The sequence below is a fragment of the Cnephaeus nilssonii genome, assembly GCF_951640355.1.
Source record: "Cnephaeus nilssonii genome assembly, chromosome: 6".
Lineage (NCBI taxonomy): Eukaryota > Metazoa > Chordata > Mammalia > Chiroptera > Vespertilionidae > Cnephaeus > Cnephaeus nilssonii.
The window spans coordinates 96,259,852-96,281,711 of NC_137077.1; the positions used below are offsets into that span (position 1 = coordinate 96,259,852).

General features: G+C 49.7%; 1 protein-coding gene across 1 annotated transcript; it reads right to left on the bottom strand.

The window, feature by feature from the left end:
* Nucleotides 1–7,996: 7,996 nt before the first annotated feature.
* URAD (ureidoimidazoline (2-oxo-4-hydroxy-4-carboxy-5-) decarboxylase) lies at nt 7,997–17,211 on the bottom strand. The gene is made up of 2 exons (XM_079775942.1): nt 17,007–17,211; nt 7,997–8,605 (listed from the first exon to the last, which is right to left on the bottom strand). Exons 1-2 carry the CDS (start codon nt 17,179–17,181, stop codon nt 8,259–8,261), a joined length of 522 nt encoding a protein of 173 aa, XP_079632068.1. The 5' UTR covers nt 17,182–17,211; the 3' UTR covers nt 7,997–8,258.
* Between the last annotated feature and the right edge of the window lie 4,649 nt (nt 17,212–21,860).

Here is a 21,860-nt window from a genome sequence, read left to right on the forward strand (position 1 = left end):
TTTCTTCCTCTTTCCTCCCACCTCCTTCCCACCGGGCTGCAGAGGCGGGGAAGACTCGCCACTGGCTGGCGTGCGGAGCCTGGGGCCAAAGGCCTTACGTGATTAACGAGTGTTGACCGGACCCTATTAGCAATGACAGACACCAATGGCCGGAGACTTCGAGGCGCAGCGCGCACCCTGCGCACAGCCCCCAAAATATGATTTGCATTTTAAAAGATAAGGGGTGGGGGGCAGCTCTCGAGGAGGCGGCGACTCTATCACAGCTAAATATTCAAACCTTTATTGTTAAGAGCTTCCTCCTTCCAACCGGTGCACTTTAACCTCCAATCACAGGTTCAAAGCATGAAATCAAGAAACTTGCAAAAGAGAGGGGGGGGGGGAGAGCTGTCTTGATGGGAATCTGAACTTGGGGGCTAAAGGGCCGTGTTTATGCATTTGCAGAAAAGGGGAGTTCAAGATGCTCCTTCTATTCTCAGAGAAAAGGGAAGCCATTGCTTTGATGACAGCGTGCCTAACCTAACCAGGAGGCGAAGAGCGGAGAAAGTAGAGATGCGCAGGTCCCTTCCCTCTTTGAGCCACGGCCAGAACGACTGTAAGCCCCCAACAACTGTCACCGCTGATCATTTATTTCGCCCCCCCCAAGGAAACCGTTCCTCCTCCGCATGAGATAAATTATGACCCGAGCTGTGGGCTGCATCTCCCGTTCATCGAACATTTGGGATTTAATTTAAAGCAATTAATTTTGAGAAATTACACTTAAGACTCAAAAGTCCTAGCTACAAACCAAGTTAGAAATCAAGCTGGTGGAGGACAGTGATGGAGCAGGAGGGGGTTGCTAGAGTGAAGTACTGGTTACACCGTGTGTTCGTGAAAATTCCACGAGCTACACTTATGTATTTATTATACTTACACACGTGGTTAAAAATCAAGGAAAGGGGAGCCTAGAGTGTCTGCTATTGTGTACCTAGATCCTAAAAGCACTTTACAAAGTAGATAAACCATTCTTGGAAGAAAATGGTTTTTCAGCTCTGACCCATTGCTAATGACTGCCCCTGCAAAGCTCCGGCTGGGGGAGAGTTGAGAAAGGATGTCCCTTGGTTTTTGAAGCATTGTGTCCAAGGACCCAGGGGCTGGGAGTGTGGGCTGTGGGGACCTATGCTGAAGGCCTGGCTGGGGGTCTGCACCTGGAGGGGTCTAGGCCAAGGTGATCTGGTTACTGCACACGCATTTCTCTCGGTTTAGCAACTATAGGGAGTGGGCCTGAGGTGACTGTCTGCCTTCTCTCTGAATCCAGATGGCGGTGCCAGGCTGGGAGTCACAGGGCCAGCTGGGCTGGGCAGGCTGACTGGGTGGCTCTGGAACCAGCAGGGTGCTGGCTGCTCTCCTCCAGGTCTGCACTTGATGCTCCTTGTCAAGTGCTTTCTGGTATTTGTCACTTCATCTAGTCATCTCTGGAGCCCTTTCCAATGTCTTTGTTGTTGTTGTTGTTGTTTGCTCTAATGTCTTTTCTCTCCCCTGATCCTTACTTCTCCCTAGATCCGGAACAAAGCTGGTGTTGCCATGCTCTTCGTTTTACAGATGACATCCACCAAGCTGCAGGGTGCAGAGATGCCAGGCCCAAAGAGGTCCAGGGCCTCGGGATCTCCTGCTTGCTAGTCTCTCCGCTCCTTGTTGTTTCCTAAGGAAGAAGGTTAACATTGGAGGTGGGGGGTGCAGCAAGCTGAGCACTCAAGAGGTGGGAGACCTGAGTAGGTCATCTATCTGGAACCCCTGAGCCTGGCCCAGCCAGCTGAGAGTCATCGGACCTCTCCAGAAAATAAATAGAAAATACATTGCAAGCCCCATTACAAAACTCAAATCATTGAATGGGGTGTGCGTGTGAAAGGGTGCCTGCAGTCCCGATGGGCCAGGAATGTGAGAGGTTAAGTGATGGGCACTGCGCACTTTTGATCTAGTAAACATCTTCCTCCTCTTCCTGGAGACACAGTCCCTCCTTCCGTCCCGCACCCCCTCCCAGGCCTCAAGCTCTGAAAGTCAGCGGAGGCCCAGGCTTGAGCCTGTGTCTTCGGAATGTGAGCATTCTTTGTAACAATCACTTTATTGGGGACAGCCGTCCCCTCCGCCCTGTGGTGGCCACTTCCTGCATTTTTATGGCCCGGCTGCAAGCCACTGGCTAATTGTCCTGGTTTTCCAGCTGTGTCTCTGTGCTCTGCACCAGGGAAAGGGCTCTGGCCTGCCCACCCAGATGCTTTGGGGGTGGCCTGAGTTGCTCTGGCCCCAGGGGTCATGCCAGGCCCAGAACTGGCCGGACTGCAGGGAAGCCTGACACTCATTTGGGGTTCGGAGAAAGGAAATGCTTGTGAAAACCAATTCATTTCCTTCCTGGAAAAAAAAAGGTCCATAGTAGCAGCATGACCCCGCCCAGGAGCTTGGGGTCTGGGCTGTTGGGTGAGGGGAAAGCCAATAGGGATGTCTGGGACCAGCTCCTCCGAGTGGATGTGCCCCCTCATGTTCAGGCTGTCCTCCCTTTGGGTGCTGCAGGGGCAAGGCGGTGGGAGCAACCGGAGAGGGGTGGAGGTGGCTGATGGGAAGAGGGCCTGGATCTCTTTATCCTGATGGCTTAGCCTCTAGCAGGTCATTGTTGGGTGCCTATTCCGAGACCTCCTACGGATGTGGGGGGGGGGCGCTCCCCCAGCCTCTGGGTGCAGGTGTGTGGCCCTGGGAGAATGAAGGGTGCCATCTGCATTAGGGCCCCAATCAGTGCTTTCTCAGTAGTTCTAGACCCAAGGTGCTTGACAGTTTTCTCAGAGCCTTTTGGCCTGAGCTGAGAAGCACCTCGCAAGGTCATCCCAACCTTGCTGCTCAAGGCTCCTTTCCAGCCGGTGCCTCTGGTCTCCCCCGGCTGCCTCGCCAGAGAAGCCTTCAGCACATCACTCTGGACGAGGCCAACTTATTTGGGAAGCTTGGAGCTGGACTTGGACTGGGGCTGTAGCTGTGGTGGCCCCGTGGAGCCAGAGCTATATCAGGCTTTTCAAGAGAGGGTGAGAGGAATCACCCAGGTAAATAGTGTCAGGAAGACTGCATAGGCGGTCACAGCTCAGTTATCACAGGGGCTTCTCTTTGTTCCTGACGGTGTGGAGGCCATTCCACATTCCTCAGAGAAGGTCGGGGCTTCCAGGCTTCCAGGCTTCCACCCGGTGGCAAGGGCAGGGGTGCGGAGGGGGATGGGAAGCAGGAGGTGCCGGAAGGGGCGGGTGGCTTCTCTAAGCAGATGAGACACTCCTTGAATCCACAGATCATTGACAGGGCTCCCTCCCTGCTCAAAGGTCCCAAGTGTTTGCTCCACCTTGGGGGACCCTGCTTTCCCCCATATTTGTGGCTCCTGGAAACTGGGGAGGCTGTGACCCTGGTAACCCAGACAGGGCAGGCCCTCTCTACCCACCTTCCCATGCAAGTCTACTGTCTAAATCCCTTTGAAGGTCAAGAAAATCATCCAAATAATGCACCCTTCCTGACTCCCTCTCCACCCCTGCACAGGAAACTCTCACCCTGCCTTGGCCTGAGTTCCCAGGATAATTAAAGACGAGTAAGAAGGAAGAAAATGTCAGATAAAGTTTTCAGCTTGGCAATCTATATTGCTGTTGGGAAAATGACTCAATCTCTACTTCACTGGAGTTTAGGGAGTTCCTCAGCCATTGCATTCAAACAGCAACACCCCCCAACACACACACACACACACACACACACACACACACACACACACACACTCTCTCTCTCTCTCTCTCTCTCTCTCTCACACACACACACACACACACACACACACACACACACACACATGAAGGCTCAATAATGGCTGGTTTGACCCCAACTTCTCCACCCTGGCCTGCCACAGCCCACTCAGCTAACCTCACTGGGAAAAAAATGGATCACAGCGTCCTCTCTGTGGGGTCTCCCCAGCATCCACCGCCTGCTTGGCCCCATCAGGCCACATGGAGCCCAATGTGTTCATCCCAAAACGCAGGGAGGGACCCCAGCTGGCCAAAGCTGCCCAGGAGCAGCTTTGTCCCTGCCCAGCAGAGTCAAACTGAGTGTCTGGTCCTCTCTGCCTGAGCAAAAGTTCCTGAATTTGTGGGAGGCCGCGTGGACTCAGGGACCAGTGTGCCAGACAGAGGAGAAAACAGCTGCCTAGCCCTCTCCAAGCGCTCTGAACCAAGGCAAGCAATACCTTTCCCTGCTCTTCTAGTCAAGTTACATTCTGAAAGCCAGGAGGTCTGGGAAAATAAAGAGCCCCAGGAGAGGGGGCAGAATCTGGGGGCAGAAATCTGGTGTTGCTCACTGGGTGAACGTTATGTGAGTAAATGGGGGGGTGACCCATTTCCCCCCTTCCTGCTGAAATCAGTCTGTGGACACGGTGTGCATATTGTGTAATGCTCTCTAATTCTGTGTGATGGATGGGCACAAGAGAACGATTTGTTTGTTTATTTATTTTTACTTTTTTAAAATTTCTTTATTGATTAAGGTATTACATATGTGCCCTTATTCCCCCATTACTCCGCACCCACCCCCCCCTTCATGCAAGAGAACGATTTAAAGCCCCAAGAGGGAGGGACTTGGGTCTCACCGCAGAGGAAAACCCTTGATGCTGGGAGCCCTGGACTCGCAGGCCAGCAGCAGCTAGAGGTTATCACCGAGCCTTCAGTTACCATTTGTTCACTCCCCAGCGCCTCGTGCTTAAGGTGACCTTTGTTTATCGTATGAAAATATGTTCCTAGGAAGCCCTACACAGTCGGCTTTATGGGACCTGAAGAGGGGGAGCAAGGAAAGGTTCCGCTCTCCAGAGCCACGGGGCCCATGGGAACTACTCGCCCTAAAGAGGAGAGGGGCGTATTGTCCGTGCAGTCCCCCCATCCTACAAGGAGAAACCAGAGGCCCAGAACGGTTAGGGTTAGGTGACGTTACCAAGAGTCTAGCTATTCCAGTCGCTAAAACTGATGAGCTGCTATCCGTGCCGCCCGGTGTGCCGCAGGAGTTTTTGAAACATGCAATACCTGACTAAAAGCTTGTTTCCCTGAGATTATCAAATTAAAAAATGACAACAGCCAACACAACAATAGTCTCCTGGTGTGAATGAATCTAAATTATACTTTTTTTTTGCCAAATCAGCAAAAAGGATAGCATATTTTTGGTGTGCCGCAGAATTTTCATAATTTATGACTTCTAATCCTGTGCATGTGTTAATTATTCCTAAAGCTGCTGGTGCCACCCTGGAAACAGTGCCTCCCATGACTGCGGGACCCCAACTCCCCACCCAGCCCCACTCCAACCGGCACCAGGACGATCCCTTTCTGCTTTGGGACATTTCAGACTCTCCCTTTCACAGGCACCTGCTAACTGCGGGTTATTCGTTTATTGGATGGTGAATTTTCCACAAATTCTATCCCAGATTTCTCTCCAATTTCCAAAGAAGACATCCATCCATTTTTGTCCCACTTCTGAAAAGAGCTCTTTATTTTTTAATAAAAGCTGATATCCTGTGGCTGCTCTCAGAAATGTGTCCCATGTAAAACGAGTTAATGGTTATGAAAAGAAATGGGGTTGTCTTCCCCTCCTTCTCTGCTTCCCGCATCAGTGTCGGTGGACAGCATTTAGGCACAAAAAGCCTCCCCGCTCCGGTAAGGAAAGGAGCCCCCATTCAGGTTCCCGGTTACGCAGTTCGCGTGAAAGCCGAGCTCGGCTGGGCCCGGAATTTCCTAGCGGGGGGCTGTCGGGTCCCTTCACTCAGAGCACGCACCACGCGCGGGCTGGGCTCGCACACGGTGAGGGGGCCCACTCAGAAGGGCGTGTGCATGGAGGGGCTGAAGGCTTCCAGAAACTGAAAACAGCTCCTGGCCGCTGCGTTGCCGTCCTGCTTTTGTAACGAACTGGTAAGTAACGTATTCTTATTCGCCCTGGCGTCTACCAACCACTTCGGCGCCCCCAACACGCAACTACGCGTGCCCTGGCCACCCGCGCCGCCAGGGCTGGTGCGCAGGCGGGGGTCCCAGCCCCTGGCCCTGCCGTCGGTCCATTCCCCGCATCCTGCGCACCAGAGCGCGGAAACCAGGAACTGTCCCCGCCAGGCTGCGGCCCGCAGAACCCCGGGGCGCGTCACGGTTTGAGCCAAACCGTGGCTGGAGAAAAGCCCCCTGCCAGACTCGGCAGCCACAGGCGACCTGCCCGCGCGAGGAGTGGCCTCTGGCCCTGCTCCTGCCGGGGAAGAAAGCAGGAGCCACCAGCGGCTGGGCCGGGCCCTCCCCGCCGGCGCCCGGACCTGTGTCCGCCCTCCGGGCTGTAAAGGCTCTGGCATCTTTTGAAAGAGGCACCACTCAGCCAGCTCTCCCTCCCCTAAACCACCAGCTCCTTTGAAGGGGCGGGTCCAGCGGCTTTCCCCACGTGTATCCCCTCCTGCAGAAATAAACAATTCCCCCACAAGCTTTGAACCCTTGAAATGTAACTGTGAAATTGGAGACACATGGCCGTGCCGGAGAGGCCCAGATCATATCTACACTCCTCTGAAAACACCACTGGCAATCTCAGCTCTGGGGAGGTCTCCCTATCTTAGGGTGGGCACGTTTACAGAAGGAGCCCAGACTCTGCATTTGGGGCCCAGTTATCGAGGAGCTGGCCTCAGCCAGCCTTGGACACAGTGCCTTGGATCTAGTGCATCATTCCGAGCGTCCGGCCCAGCCTGTGGCACTTGTTTCCTGAGATGCAGGTTTCTTGTGCGTCCCCAGGAAAGCCCCCAAGTTCCCCGGGCTTGGGAGCGCCCTGAGCCCAAGGGCTCCCCCATCGCCGCCGCTGGGCCCAGAGCACAGAAACTGAGTCACTGAGTGCCTCTGTGGTGTGCACCGGGCCGGCCTTCCAACAGCCGGAAAAGGCGCCTGGCACAGACCCGGCCCACAGACGCCTTCGCCCTTACCACTAACAGGGAATTTTAACTCCCAGTGGCTTCTTTCTGTTGAATTCAGCCCCAACCAAGGGCGCAGCCACACCACTTTGCAAGGAAACGGGTTTTCTTGCTGCTGTTGCTGCTGCTGCTAACCCAGACCAGTTGGTCACTGAGGGGGGCTCTTGGCTTTAAAAGGGCCGGCTCCGCCCTCACGGAGAGGATACACACGGCTAGCTTCTCCTCTGCCCACAGAAACCCAGAAACCGAAGCAGTGTTTGTTGGAGTCTGTTAGACCTTCCCGTGTGTGTGTGTGTGTGTGTGTGTGTGTGTGTGTGTGTGTGTGTGTGTGTGAGGGAGGGAGGGAGGAGAGCAGGGGGAGAGCCTGAATGAGTGGACATTCCGGCCACCGGTGCAGGGAGCCGCCCAGTCCGCCGGGGCACTGATCCCCACGGCTGACACACTCAGCCAAGCCGCCCTCCTCCCCTCCCCTGCCAAAAGGATGTCTGTGGGCACCAATGTTCTCCCATTGCCCGCTTTATCAGCACTATGGCGTCCCACCTTCACCCCGGGGGGGGGGGCACAATATCCAGCTCCGTTCGATGAGTGCTATTAAATTATTGATTTTTTATTGTTAATTTTTTTAAACGACTGTGTCTCCTAGGCAGTCTGACGTTCTAAGGAGCCCACCTTCCGAGAGATGGCAAGCCTCCCCCCCTGACCTACAGGCCTGTCCAGCTCGGAGATGCCCCACTCCCACCCCCTCCTCTGAGCGACTTCAGCCGCCACTCCGCTGGCCCCACGGGGCGCCTGCCCCGCGCGGGGCTCTCTCCTGCCCACCGTCCCCGCTCGCGACGTCCCTGGCGCCCAAGACGGAGACCAGCGCTCGCTTTCCCCGCAGCGGCTCCTGTAGGTGCCCCAGCGTGAGAATGCCGCTTCCGCCCACACGGAAATGTCTGCGCCGCAAGTGAAGGGAGGGGAAAACAGACAGACAGACAAGCCGCTGTAGAATAAAGATTTCTTTCCCGTCAGTTTTGCTGGACAACTCCGCTTAGCGGGAGAGGGTGGGCAGCCAAAGCTGGATAAGCGCTTTGGAAGCCACTCAAGCTGGTGGTGTCCACGGGCTGCACGGGTAGATGAACGGGACAAAGCGCGATGCTATGTGGCTATTTTGGCAAAGCGTGCGCGTGTGGTGGCGGGGTGAACAAAAGGGCTCATTATTCGTGTGATCGCCTCAATTCTCCTCTCCTTTGTGCGCGCGTGTGGACCCGGGTCCGGGCCCGCGCCAGCCTCCGGCGTAGGGCGCACCCGGCAGGGCCGCGGTCCCCGGGCGCTACAGCCGGGAGGGGTCGGTGCCGAGGAGGTCGGCGAGCCGCAGGCGGCCGATCTTCTTCACCTCGCCCAGGGCGGCGCGCAGCTCCTGCGCGGGCGGGCGGTGCAGCCGGCGCTCCAGCTCGCGGGGCACGGCCTCCCGGTCGCTGAGGCGCGCGGCCAGCACGAAGGGGAAGCCGAAGCGCGCTCGGTACCGGGCGTTGAGCTCAGCCAGCCGGAGCCGCTCTTCCAGGCCCAGGCTCGTCAGGCCCGCGCGGCTCTGCTCTCGCTGCGACTCGGCCGTGAGCGTGCCCCGCTGCAGCTCGCGGCCCGCCAGGTCCGGGTGGCAGCGCAGGATGCCCTCCTGGCCTGCGGAGAAGCACAGACCCGCGGCGGGAGCGCGTCACGGGAGGCCCGACCGGGCGGACGAGACTACCGCCGGCCCCGCCCCGAAGAGGCTCCGGGAGGGGGTCCAGGTTCCCGGGAGAGGGTGAGGGGCAAAAAGGAGTGTCCTGGAGGAGCAGGGGCGTCCAGCGCACCAGCCCCACAAACAGGTCCCGAATCTTGCGCCCCTCCGTCCCCGCTCCCTTTAGCCTCGGCCAGGACCCAGGAGCGGGGCGGGAAGCGACAAATTTGTCCTTTGAGACCTTGGGGCAAGAAGAGTGGAGGAGGTGAGGCCGCCGGGACTCGGAATTTATGACTTGCTCGGGAGGGAGCAGGGACACGATAAGAGGCCCGAGCATTTCGTATCTTTTCAAAGTCCTTTGCTCTCAGGGGGGCTTTGATGTTGAAGAGGGCGGGGCGAAGGGCCTGAGGACTTCCTGCTAAGGCCGAGGGGTAGGGTTCGTTCCGTCCCAAAGGAGGACGGGGAGGGTCCCCAGGGGTAACATCCATGGGGCGTGGCAAATAAATGCCCAGAATTTTGTGGCCCTACTGGAATCTGGCATCCAACGAGCCCTGCAGGTGATTAACTGGGAAAAATAAATTTCCAGCCGGAATTCCACAGCCCTGTGAATGAAAGCAGCTTTCCTCCTTTTAGAAAAACAGCACCCACTCACCATCCGTCCTGTCTGAGGTTCATTCCCCTTTTCCAACAATAGATCCCAAACACACTGCAGAGTACAGGGTTTTCTTGAGAGACAGCTTCTCATAATCACCTAGGCCTCAAATGGGGACGCCCCCCCCCCCCCCCCGTGTGATTCCTAGGCGTTTAAGTCCTAATACAGGGGTTTTCTTGAGCCCTGGCCAGTCTTTCCACTTAGCTCTACAGAGAGAATTGGAACTCTCAAGTCTGGGCGCGGTTTCCAATATGGTGAGAGGAAGCGGTGATCTGTACAATGAAGGTAGTGCCGCCAAATTTGCTGAGTAGTTGTAAGGATTAGAGACAACTCATCCGACTAAAACACAGTGCCTAATGCCAGCAAACATCCAACTGCCACTCTTCTCAGTCACAGGAAACTCTGGGTAACTGACTGAGGTGCAGCTGGAAGCACTGACTCTGGTGCTAGGAATAGGCAGGGGGTTCTTTTGGAAAGGGGGATCATATAAACCCTCCTTCATCCCGGCTGAGTAGCTCAGTTGGTTAGAGCATTATCCCCAGACTCAGGCCCAGTCAAGGCACAGACAAGAATCAACCAATGAATGCAAAACTAACTGGAACAACAGATCTCTCTCTCTCTCTCTCTCTCTCTCTCTCTCTCTCTCTCTCTCGTCAATCAATAAAAATTTAAAGACCTTTCTTCATTGTGATGTAAACATTTCATTTCTTTACTCAAACTTTATAATTTCTGCCCAATTAAAGTATGATTGTGATTACGCCATCGAACGCCAGATGACACCAGCCCTGAGTGGTGGGGAGAACTGTGGGGGAACATATGCACTTAAGAGAGGATTCAATGGAGGCTCAGAAAGGGTTAGGTGACCTCCCCAAGGTCACTTAGCCAGTAGCTGATCACACCTGAACTCCAAATCATGGACATTTTGGAGGCACTAGCTGCCTCTACAAGGTTAAGGGGAGTTTAAAACGAAACCCATGTCACCAATAATCCCACCTCTGTACCACTACTCTCAAGGGCTCCGTCCCTCAGGTCCTGCAAACAGGAGGTGGTTCTTTCCTGCTTCCTGCATCCCACCCATCCAGGCGATGTGAAAATGTACAGGTTAAATTCCCTACCTGGTGACCTCCTAGCCCTGAGTCAGGGCTGGCTGTGCCACGCAGCTGCTGGATCCGCTGTGCATTCACCCAGCCCGAGGACCCACAGAGGACTAGGCTGAGGTGGGGGGAACTGTGAGTCCTGGGCTGCTCTGCAGGTTCCCACCTGGCAGGACCCGCCCAGCCCCATATTCCCTCCTTGCATATTCAGATTTTCAAAGCAGCCTCCAGTGGAGGGGACTGATCCCTAGTCCTCTCACCGGACCCCAGGTCTCTCCGCTTCCCTTCCCCCTATTTCTTACTCTCCCAGGCCCAGCCCCGCTCAAGCTTGGGGACAGTAGGGGGCCCGGGTGTGGGGGCAGGGCCTGTCCCCTTACTCCTCCCCCAAGGGACTCCCCTCGCCGTCCCGCAACCACCCCACATGCCTCTTTCCTTCTGCCCTTGCTCCTCTCTTCTCATTCTCCTGGGTTTGTCTTCTCTCTCAAAAATAGTGCCTAGGGTTAATGTTTGCCTAGGATTAAGCATGTGTTTTCTTTCCACTGTTTGCAGGGGGAGAGAAAGGAGGCTGAGAAAAGAGGCAGAGCAAAGAGAAGAAGAAAAGAGACTAAAAAATAAACTGGAACTTACACACACACACACACACACACACACACACACACACACACACACACACACACACACCTTAGCTGCAAGAAATAGAAACTGATGTCCAGTCTTGTCTTTATTGCCCCAAACCACTGGGCCCTTTACTGCTGCCCAAGATGGCTCTGATCCAGACCCCGGGCTTGTACCAAATCTTCAGTACCCTTTCCAATGCTGCACCCTGTAAGAACTCCCAGCCCTGGCGTTAAACCCCAGAGGGGCTGGGGCTGGGGCTGGGGCTTCCCACCTCCCTGCCTCAGTCCTGCAGGTCCTCCCACCTGGAACGCCAAAGTGGTTCTCAGGGCCATTTCAATGTTGCCTGCTCTTTAGTCTTTCTACTGCCTATGCCACTGGCATGTCACATGTAGAGATGTAGGTGTGGATATGTATTGTTGCTGCTGCCACAAGTCATGAAATCTTTGCATCTAGAAGAATTCCTATTGGAACAAAGAGCTGACACTCTTTGTCCCAATAGGAGAAGACAGGGCAGGCAATAGTGGCCACTGAAGAGCAGGCAATTGGCTTAAAACCCCTTTCTAATCTACCCGTGTTCCTACATCTGTGCCAGCTAGTGTGTGCTCCCTCTTGGTACAATGGATCATCTGTTCTTTCTGTTGAAGATCAACCTCTCCAGTGGTGTTCTTGAAGCCAGCCCCTTTTTCCATCTCAAAGACTGCCATTTCAAACATCAATTTCTCTTCCTTCAACTCGCTGCCTTATCATCAACACACAAACATGCCTTAGAATCACTTGTCCCATAAACAAAGTTAAATCCCTTTATTGAGTCCCTGATGTCCTCTAGATTCTCCCTGTGTCTCTGCTCCTTTTTACAACAACTCAAAGGAGCTTTCTATGTAGTATGTCCACTTCTTCACCTCCCATTCCAGGTTCACTTTACCACCCACCAACCAGTCTGCATTCACCAAGGGCACAGATGATGGACATCTTGCCCAAGCCCATGACCAGTGCTGTTCTCTTTTCCCAAAACCTCTTTGGCAGTATTTCCCACGTTGGCCCTCTCTCCTTCTTGAAAGATTACCATCACTAGCCTACTTCCACCCGTGGTTCTTGCTCGGCCAGGTTACTAACACTGAAGTACCCAGGACTCACATTTCCTCCCTTCTATATTTACAATGATTCACTAAGCGTGCTCACCTAATCCCATGGCTTGAAATGCCATCAAGTCTTTGATGACACCCAGATTTAGCCTCGCCCTCAGCTTTCCACTGAGTACCTTTGTTATGGTTCACCTGAACACCTGTATTTTTATCCAGGTGATTATCAGGCATCTCAGACTTAAACTCCCATTCTCCATCCTGTCCTCTCAATTCTTAAGTCTTCTTCATTGTAGAAAACAGTGTCACCACCCACCATGTTGCTCATACTAAAAACTTAGGAGTTTTACTTAATTTCTCTTAGTTTTTGACCTGCCTTCCCCCAACAAATCCAAAAAACCTGTTGGCTCTAATTCTAAAATCTATTTTGAGAATCCAGCCATATATCTCCATCTCCCCTCCTTCAGTCCTCATCCAAAGAACTATCACCTCTCACTTTTATTACTACAGCAATCCCTCCACATGACCTCTCTTTCCTCATATTCCTCCACTCCTCACTGCTCTTCAACCACCTTGGTCTTTCTGTGCCCCCCAAGTGCCAAAACTCTCAGGTTCCTTTTCTTAGAGTGATCTCCTATATATTTGACTACTTCTCATCTTTTGGTTTTAAACTCAAATATAATTTCTTAAGAAAGAGCTCTTTTATTATGTATTTTCTACAATGGTACATATTTTCTAATAAGTTTTAGAATCTGATATGATCTTATTTATTTACTAGAGGCCTGGTGCACAGATTCGGGCACACTGAAAGGAAATTAATTAGAAGAAATGTTTTAGAGGCTGGGGAGGGACTGCGGGAGGGCTCCAGGGCATGTCCAGCCCATCTCACCCAGTCCCGATTGGCTGGACCCCAGCAGCAAGCTAACCTACCGATAGGAGCATCTGCCCCCTGGTGGTCAGTGCACATCATAGCAACTGGTCGAACGGTCGAACGGTTGGACACTTAGCATATTAGGCTTTTATTATATAGGATGCTAATTCTATCTCTCTTCACTAGAATGTAAACTCATTGAGGCAGGGACTTGTCTTGGTCACTGTTCCTATTCCCAGTGCCTGGGACAATTCCTGGGGCATGATGGGCACTCAATAAGTTTTTTACTTTTTATTCATTGATTTTAGTGTGTGTGTGTGTGTGTGTGTGTGTCCTCACCCGAGAATATTTTTCCATTGACTTTTAGGGAAAGTAGAAGAGACAGGGAAAGATAGAGAGAAACATAGATGTAAGAGAAACACATTGATTGGTTGCCTCCTGCATGAGCCCTGTCCAGGCACTGGGCCAGAGAGGAGATTGCAACCAAGATACGTGCCCTTGACTGGAATAGAACCTGGGACCCTTTGGTCCACAGGCCGACGCTCTATCCACTGAGCCAAACTGGCTAGGCCTTGTTCATTGATTTTAGAGAGCACTAGAGGAAGGAAGGGAGAGGGAGAGAGAGAGAGAAACATTGATTGTTATTCCTCTTATTTATGCATTTATTAGTTGATTCTTATATGTGCCCTGACCGGGGATCGAACCCACAACCTTGGCAAATCAGGATGACCCTCTAACCAACTGAACTAACCAGTCAGGGCCACTCTGTAAGTGTTTATTGACTAATACTTCACTCTTGGGAAAGAGTTTTTAAAGTATTTTCTTTGACAGTCTCATCTCTTTAATAGTCTCATCTACCATCTAGCCTACATTCAAGGGATTTGTTGGTATGTAGTTCTACTAATTCAAAAACTATGTTTTGAAGTGAGTATTAAATAATGAATTATGCCAAATTTCGATTCTGAAATTCCACAGAGATGCACAATTATAACTGTTTTATTGCTCTATTATGACTGTTTTATTGCTCTTTGATTTTTAACACAAATCAATAGTGAACTGGTTCATTATTGGCTGTGTGTGTGTGTGTGTGAGAGAGAGAGAGAGAGAGAGAGAGAGAGAGAGAGAGAGAGAGAGAGTTTCAACCTTTTTCCTTTACTATTGCTATTCCCCTCTCCTGGAAATCCAGAGATTGGCTTGAAAAGATACTTAGCCTATTATTGCTGGAGCCAATTATTAATCCTGGACTGCCACCTACTGGCTAACAATATTTATGGATTATTGTCAACCTTGCTTTACTCAAGAAACAAGATTTTCAGTTTCCTGCTAATAGTAGAATTTTCTTAGATCATTAAAAACAAATGTTTGACCAGGAAGATCACCAGAGCCTGCACATCTCTTTAAAGTCCCTTTTAGTGCTGGCCGGTGTGGCCCAGTTGGATGGAGCATAGTCCTGTACACCAAAAGGTGGTGGATTTGATTCACGGTCAGGGCACACATACCCAGGTTGCAGGTTCGATGCCCAGTTGCTGTGCAAGTAGGAGGCAAATGATCACTGTTTCTCTCCCTCTCCCCCTTCCTCTCTCTAAAATCAATAAAAAGCATATCCTTGGGTGAGGGAAAAATATTAAACTTTCTTTTAGTTTTAGGACATAAAGACATACACCCAGTTTGTTCCTTACTATTCAAGGAATAAAACTAGACTATGCAGTAAACCCATTTTATTTGATTATTTAAACAACTAAAATGGGATCTGTGACATCAAGAATTTATGTTAATTGAACACGTTAATAAACAAATGAATAAAATTCCTAGAAACTGTTTCTAGACTTTATTTCTGATTCTCTGGAAAATCTTTCTAAGCCTGCTGGGTTGACTATCAGGGTTTAGACCCCAGTTCTGCCACTTTCTAGCTATGTATACTTGATCAAGTTACTTAATCTCCTCATTTCAGTTTTCTCCTCTTTAAAATGGGGACAATAACAATAATATTTGTTTTATATGATTAGTATGAGGTTCAAATGAGTTAACAAATGCTAAGTGTTTGGAAAAGTGCCTGAAACACACTGATAGTAAGGGTTGAATACCTTTTAACTATTGTTATTATTATTCCTTTGCTAATACCACCTCTCTGATGTCATTAAGGTGATTAGATATGCAGTAGCCACCCAGACTGCATTGAGGTTCTGCTCCCAGCTGCCTGACCCAGAGAAGCGTGGACACCAGGATAGGGTTGAGAAGCAGGCTCCACCAGCAGAGAGATACCTTAACTAGACCTAACTAACCTTCACTAGAGCTTCTGGTCAAGATGATTGGGGTGACTGCTGGTGGAAAAGAAGACAGAAATAGGGGGATTTTTATTGCATTGTCTAAGCTCCTGGTACAGAGCAAACTCCAAACAAATGTTGAATAACTGTTGAAGCCAATGAATAATAGATTGCAATTATTTATGCTATCATAGCTTTCTCTCTCAATACATTCATTCCCCAGCCCTACCACCTCTGTATTGAGACAGGTGATGGGATTTTCCTCCCCCTTTTTCTTTTTCCTTTCCTGATAGAAAAAAAAAAAATGTCATTCCTAAGGCAATCACACCCTTTAAAAATCATTTCCCCTCTGGCTTAGAAGACTTGTATTTGGCCTCGTCCATTTTCCTGCCAGATGTTTTGAACATGGGCTCCCAAGGCCCCTTGCTTTTTCCAGCTTGCTCTGCAGGCTCTGGGCTGGCTGTTCCTGGGGTCCATCAGTCAGAAGGCTCCAGTGTCCATCAGCTCCCCTAAGGCCTGAGCCCAGTGGTGGAGGGGAGAGCTCAGCTTTGGAGAGGCCCTGAGAAATGGGAGTCAACATGGCCCCCACATTTCTGTCAGTTTGATTTTGTAACACTGCCCTCCACTCTTCCTGGACGTGCTTAAACTGAATTAAAATGAGTTTCTTACTTGGGAGCTGTTCATCTGACAATGAGAAATTACTACACAGATGTCAAAGCCCAGGGACTCACCCTGACTACTCTGTGTGTTGGCCTCATCACGGAAGAGAGGAGAGCATGAGTTCTGCCTCCCGGCCCAGATCTCTGTGGAAGGGCCCCTGTGAAGGCAGCCCGTGCCCCCCTCCCCGCCCTTCAGCTCCTGGGCACGCAGTTTTATCTGGTAAAGTGAATGATTAGAGGCCTTGGGGCCAAAACTATCTCCACCTATTCTCAAACTTTAACTGGGTAAGAACCGGCTCGCTGGCATGGAGCCCTGTGTGGAATGCGAGTGGCCTGGGGGGGCCACTTTTGGTAGGCAGACCTGGCACTGGGGATGACCTGAACGCCCAGTTAAGGCACCTGATGCTTATGCTCATCAGACCCCAAAGAGGTGTTGGCCTCTCTGAAGAGTATCAAGACGGCCCCCTTGGCTTCTAAATCCCTGTGAGGCTGTCACTTGGGGTTTGCCTAAACCTTAGCATTTAATCCTACACCCTGAAGTGCCTCCTTTCTCTCCCTACCCAGTGGAAATCAACAATTTCTTTCCCTTTCTCCAGAGGAATTCATTCAGATTTTTGTCTTTTCTCCTTTACTTCCCTCCGGGAGAAGCTGATTTGAATGAGTTTACTTTCCTCAGCAATCCAGTCCAAACTGGCCCTTTCTGATAAAAATGTCAGCCATTTGCTCTTTCCCCTGAGCTCCTGAGATAGTCTGATATCGACCTGTCTTCTCTCCTGCATTCAGGACATTCCCAGAGTGAGCACATTCAGCTGAAAGAGGGTAGGCCCGCAGCCTGACCTTCAGCCTCCGAGCCTCTGTGAGGCCCATCCTCTTCCTCATGACCTCAGAACTTTAATATTTAACAGCCACTTTACCTGAGCCAACATACATTCTTTCATCTGACTTTTGGCCTAACACCTTGCAAGTGTTTGACTCCCATTTACTAATTTTAAGGAAACTTAGTGACCCTTACACTAAAACTAGCTAAATAAATATATCAATTATAACCAACTAAACAGATCTAACCATGTTTTGGTAAGAACAGTTGAAGCCCCTTGTGGAGAATCCCCCGGTCTATGAAGCCTTACCTGACTGTGGCAGTGCATCAATAAAGGCAGAAAAGTGCTTTTCTAAATCTTCCAAGTCAGAGAATGGGCGCTGGGACCAAACAGCAGCTGCAATCAGAGGACATCTCTCAATGACATTCCCAAACACATCCACAAATTCTCCGAAGTCCATGGAGTTGACCTTCTCCATGTCCATCGCTGCAGGCAGCGGGACGTTGGCTCCCCTAACGCAGAGTGGGTGATAGTGACTCTGCTCACGAGGTTGTAGTTGCTGAATACACAAGCTTGTTTTGCACACGACACCAGGTTGGCATGTTTTCAATGCTCGGGAGAAGCAGATCCAGAGGACTTGTGTAATGAGCAAACACAGGCCAAGGGTTCTAATCCAGGGAGTGAAGATCTCTGTGTGGCAAACATTTTCAAACTGTTCCCACCGTCAAAGGCAGGAGGGGCCATATTTCACTCTCAGCATTTAAGCCACATACAGTTTTGGTGTCATTAACAGTTTAATGCCAACATTATCCCAAGGAAGTTTTCCCTGAGAACCTCGAAGACAGGTCACAAGCCAACGCCCTGGGAATTTGATTTCCCACCTATTGTTGCTGTTGTGGAGGACAGGTAGTATATTTTACTCTTTCTCTGTATCTCAAATGCTTAGCACAATAGGTATGGAGTAAATGCTCGTTAGACAGGGGACCTAGAACTGTGCCTGCGGTGGGCTGTCAATAAATCCCGTAGGGTGACTCAGTTGACCAAATAACCACATAGATTAATTTTCACCCTCATATCTTTCACAGATGCTGAAAACAAAAATACTGTGGGAAATAAAGTCAAAGAAAAAGAGAGGTCAGATTTTAAAAATAAAGATTTGCAATTTCCTGTTAGAATTAAAATGCAGCCTAGCCAGTTTGGCTCAGTGGTTGGAGCATCGGCCCGCAGACTGAAGGGTCACAGGTTCCATTCCGATCAAGGGCATGTACCTTGGTTGCAGGCTCAATCCCGCTACACATTTGCTGCCATCTGGATCAAGTTCCAAGAGAGAGCAACCATGTTAACAATAAGTCACATTTGTCCCTGTGCTCTGTGAGGTGCAGGTGACAGCAGTGCCCTGCCTCTACTGTGGCCTGTGACAATCTGTCAGCAGCTACAGATTTTGTCCTAACTCTGTCGATGTGCCCCAGGCCAGGACTCACCCTGACTACCTGGGCCAAAGTCATGTCTGAAGAATGGACAGAGACCTCATCCCTTGAAAAGAAACTGATGAAATTTGTTTTGCAAAGGGGAAAATTTGGTGCCCGAAGTACCACATTTACCGATCTTGTCTTCAATATGAAGGAAGCTATAGAGCATTAACACCACCTGTCACCATCCTATGCATCCTCAGAGTGCCTGCTGCTGCCAGCCTGTGGCTAGGGTGGAGAGCATGGACCCAGGAGAGTTCTGATCTGCTCTGCCCCCACCATCTGACATTTGGCAAGTCATTGAACTTTTCTGTATCTCAGTTTCTTTGTCTGTAAAATAAAGATCATCATAGTATTTACCTAATAGAATTTTTGCCAAGGTTAAGTAAATTAATATACCAAGGTGCTTAAAATGGCTCCTTTGCATAGCACTACCTAGGTGTTGGCTAATACAACATTTCCTATTACAATCTCTTTGTTGGACTAACCTCAGAATTTTCTTTCTTTTTCCTTCTGCCTCCAGAGTCACGTAGTCTTTTCCTTGCCCCCGAGGTTTTGCCACAGACCCGGTTAACAGCCTAATATCCATTTTGTCCCCTTCTGCCCCCGCCACCACCCTGAGCCTTGGTTCATCCCAGAGCCGACCTGTGCAGCATCCGCAATGCAGAGTATGCTGCGGGGAAAGGGAAGGCGAGATTGTCTAGGGCCCACACTACCGCCTGTCCAGGCTCCCAGCCTTATTCCTAGGCTCTGAGTGACTGGGAAAGAAGATGGAGCAGAAGCCAAGGAAGAAGGGGGACCTGGCTCCATTGCTCCCCCCCGCCCTTTTTGCCTGGCCCCCTTACCATTTCCTTCTCTTATCTCTGCACGCTGAGGGTCTCCCCACCCTCCCAGCAACTCCTCCCTGGGGCGTGGAGCCCGGGGCTGGTCAGCTCCTCTGCCAGCGGCAGGAGATAGACATCTGCATTTGCAAGTGGAATATGCTTGGGCTCCAGGAAATGCTGATACACCTGGTAGGAAGGGCTGTCTACTGATGTCACTGCATTTCTGGTACAGACTGGAAAGCTAGCCTCCGCTTATTTTAAAAAATTTTTATTGAATGTATTGGGGTGACATTGGTCAATAAAATTATATTATAATTCTATAATACATCATCTGTATAGTGTATTGTGTGTTCACCACCCCAAGTCAAGTCTCCTTCCATCACCATTCCGCACCCCCCCTTTACCCTTTTCTACCTTACCCACCAACCTTTCCCTCTAGTAGTCACCATACTGTGTTTATGAGGGGTTTTTAAAAAAATATTTTTATTGATTTCAGAGAGGAAGGGAAAGGGAGAGATAGAAACATCAATGATGAGAGGTAATCATTGATTGGCTGCCTCCTGCACACCTCCCACTGGGGATCAAACCCGAAACCAAAACCGGGACAGGTGCCCTTGACCAGAATCAACCCTGGGACCCTTCAGTCCACAGGCCAACACTCTCTCCACTGAGCCAAACCAGCTAGGGCTATGAGGGGTTTTTGTTTGTTGTTTGTTTTTCACCCAGTCCCCTAACGCCCCCCCCAACCTCCTTTTATTTTGTTCTATCATATAATAATGGAATTCCAAATAACCTACAACACATGAACCTTTAAGACACTAAGATTTTAAGGAATTAAATAGTCATGGATATAGAAACAACACTGACAAAAAAAAAATTATTCATATGGAACTAATATGGCAGCCCATGCTACAGAGCTCTCAGAGGCTTAACTTACCCTGTTTGACTCTTACCAATCAAAGCAATCAAACTAATGTAAGGTGGTCAGAGGTAAGGCAATTTTTATCCAAGCAAAAAGCTAAGTTATTGAATTATACACTAGAAATAGGTGACTTGTATGCTATATGAATTATATATCAAAGGCTAGTTTTTTTTTGTTGTTTTTTTTTTTTTAAATACATTTTATTGATTTTTCACAGAGAGGAAGGGAGAGGGATAGAGAGCTAGAAACATCGATGAGAGAGAGACATCGACCAGCTGCCTCCTGCACACCCCCCACCGGGGGATGTGCCCGCAACCAATGCACATGCCCTTGACCGGAATCAAACCCGGGACCCTCCAGTCCGCAGACCGACGCTCCATCCACTGAGCCAAACCGGTCCCGGCAAAGGCTAGTTTTTTAAGTTAACTTCTATATAAATGTAGCCTCACAATTTGTGTTTAACCATACAAGATATGAGTCTTATGTTCTGATTGCTGAAAATATGATAGTTGACTTTATTATAATTTTTCTTTTAAGAGACTTTTAGCAGTACATGGAGAACATTCCTTTTTTAAATATTTTATTTATTGATTCTTTTAGAAAGAGAGAGAGAGAATCACCAGTTTTCTGTGCCACCCATTCATTCGTTCATTTGTTGATTCCCTCATGTGCCCTGACCAGGGATCAAACCAGAAACCTTGGTGCAATGGGACAACGCTCTAACCAACTGAGCTTCTCTGCCCAGGGCTAGAGAAAAATTCTTAAATAGACACAGTTAAATTTTTACTCCATTTCTTAGTTGAAACATTTCATATGTCTGCTCCCTTCAACTATAGCTATTAACTTTTTGTGCATGGAGCTTTATGCAAGAGTATTTTCTCATTAAGATGCCAGAAAGACAGCTTGCTTTCCTACATATACATTCATGATTTGAGGCAAATAGGAAGCTGGAAACCCTATAATCTTGCTGTTACCAGACCATTTTCATGGGCTGAGGACTGAGCCAAAGCAAGACGAAGGGCTTCAGGAAGGAGCTCAGAGGCCGTGTGGCTGTGGGGAGACAGGCAGGGTGGGCTCCAACCCAGGCCTGCACTTAGTGCCTCCATGAGTCTAACCTTCTTAAGCTTTGGTTTCACTGTCTGTTAAGTGACTACAGAACAAGGTCCTACTTCACAATTTGTTAAGTGAAACAACACATGTCAAGCCATTAGCACAGCTCTAGGATACATGTATCAATAAATGCTAATATAAAGAACGCATCAAAGCCAACCTTGAAGACATTATGTTAGGTGAAATAAGCCAGTTACAAAAAGACAAATACTGTACGTTCCACTTATATGAGATACCTAAAGCAGTCTACTTCATAAAAGCAGAAAGTAAAATTGTCAGGGCTCGGGGAAGAGTGAATGGGGAATCACTAGTAGTGTTTAATGAGGGCAGAGTTTCAGTTTGCAAAGATGGAAAAGTTCTGAGGATGTATGATGGTGCTGGTTGCACAACAACATGAATGTACTTAAGTGTACAGAGCTGTGCACTTAAAAATGGTTAAAATGGGAAGTTTTATTTTATGTACATTTTACCAAAAAAAATCATCATAGCCTTTTCTGCCTCATTAAGATAATTTGGAATTTAATACATGTTTGATCCCTACTTACTAAAAAGATGTAGTTGTTTAGGTGCAATCTCCCCTCACCTTTTTTGTTGTTGTTGTTGCTGATGGTGATCGTGGCATAGAAAAAAAATCTATTTTTAACAAAAATGATAGTGGGAGTGATAGAGGAGGTCAGATAAATCTGTTACTAAGAAAGTCCTTCATGAAAGAAGGAGACAGAAGGAAGATCAGGAAGAAACACAAGTGGCAGTGGTGGGGGAAGGAGGGACAGAAAGGAAGGTGAATAAGTGAAGGGCTGGAACTGGGATAAGAGGTCACCCAGGACATCTTCCTGCT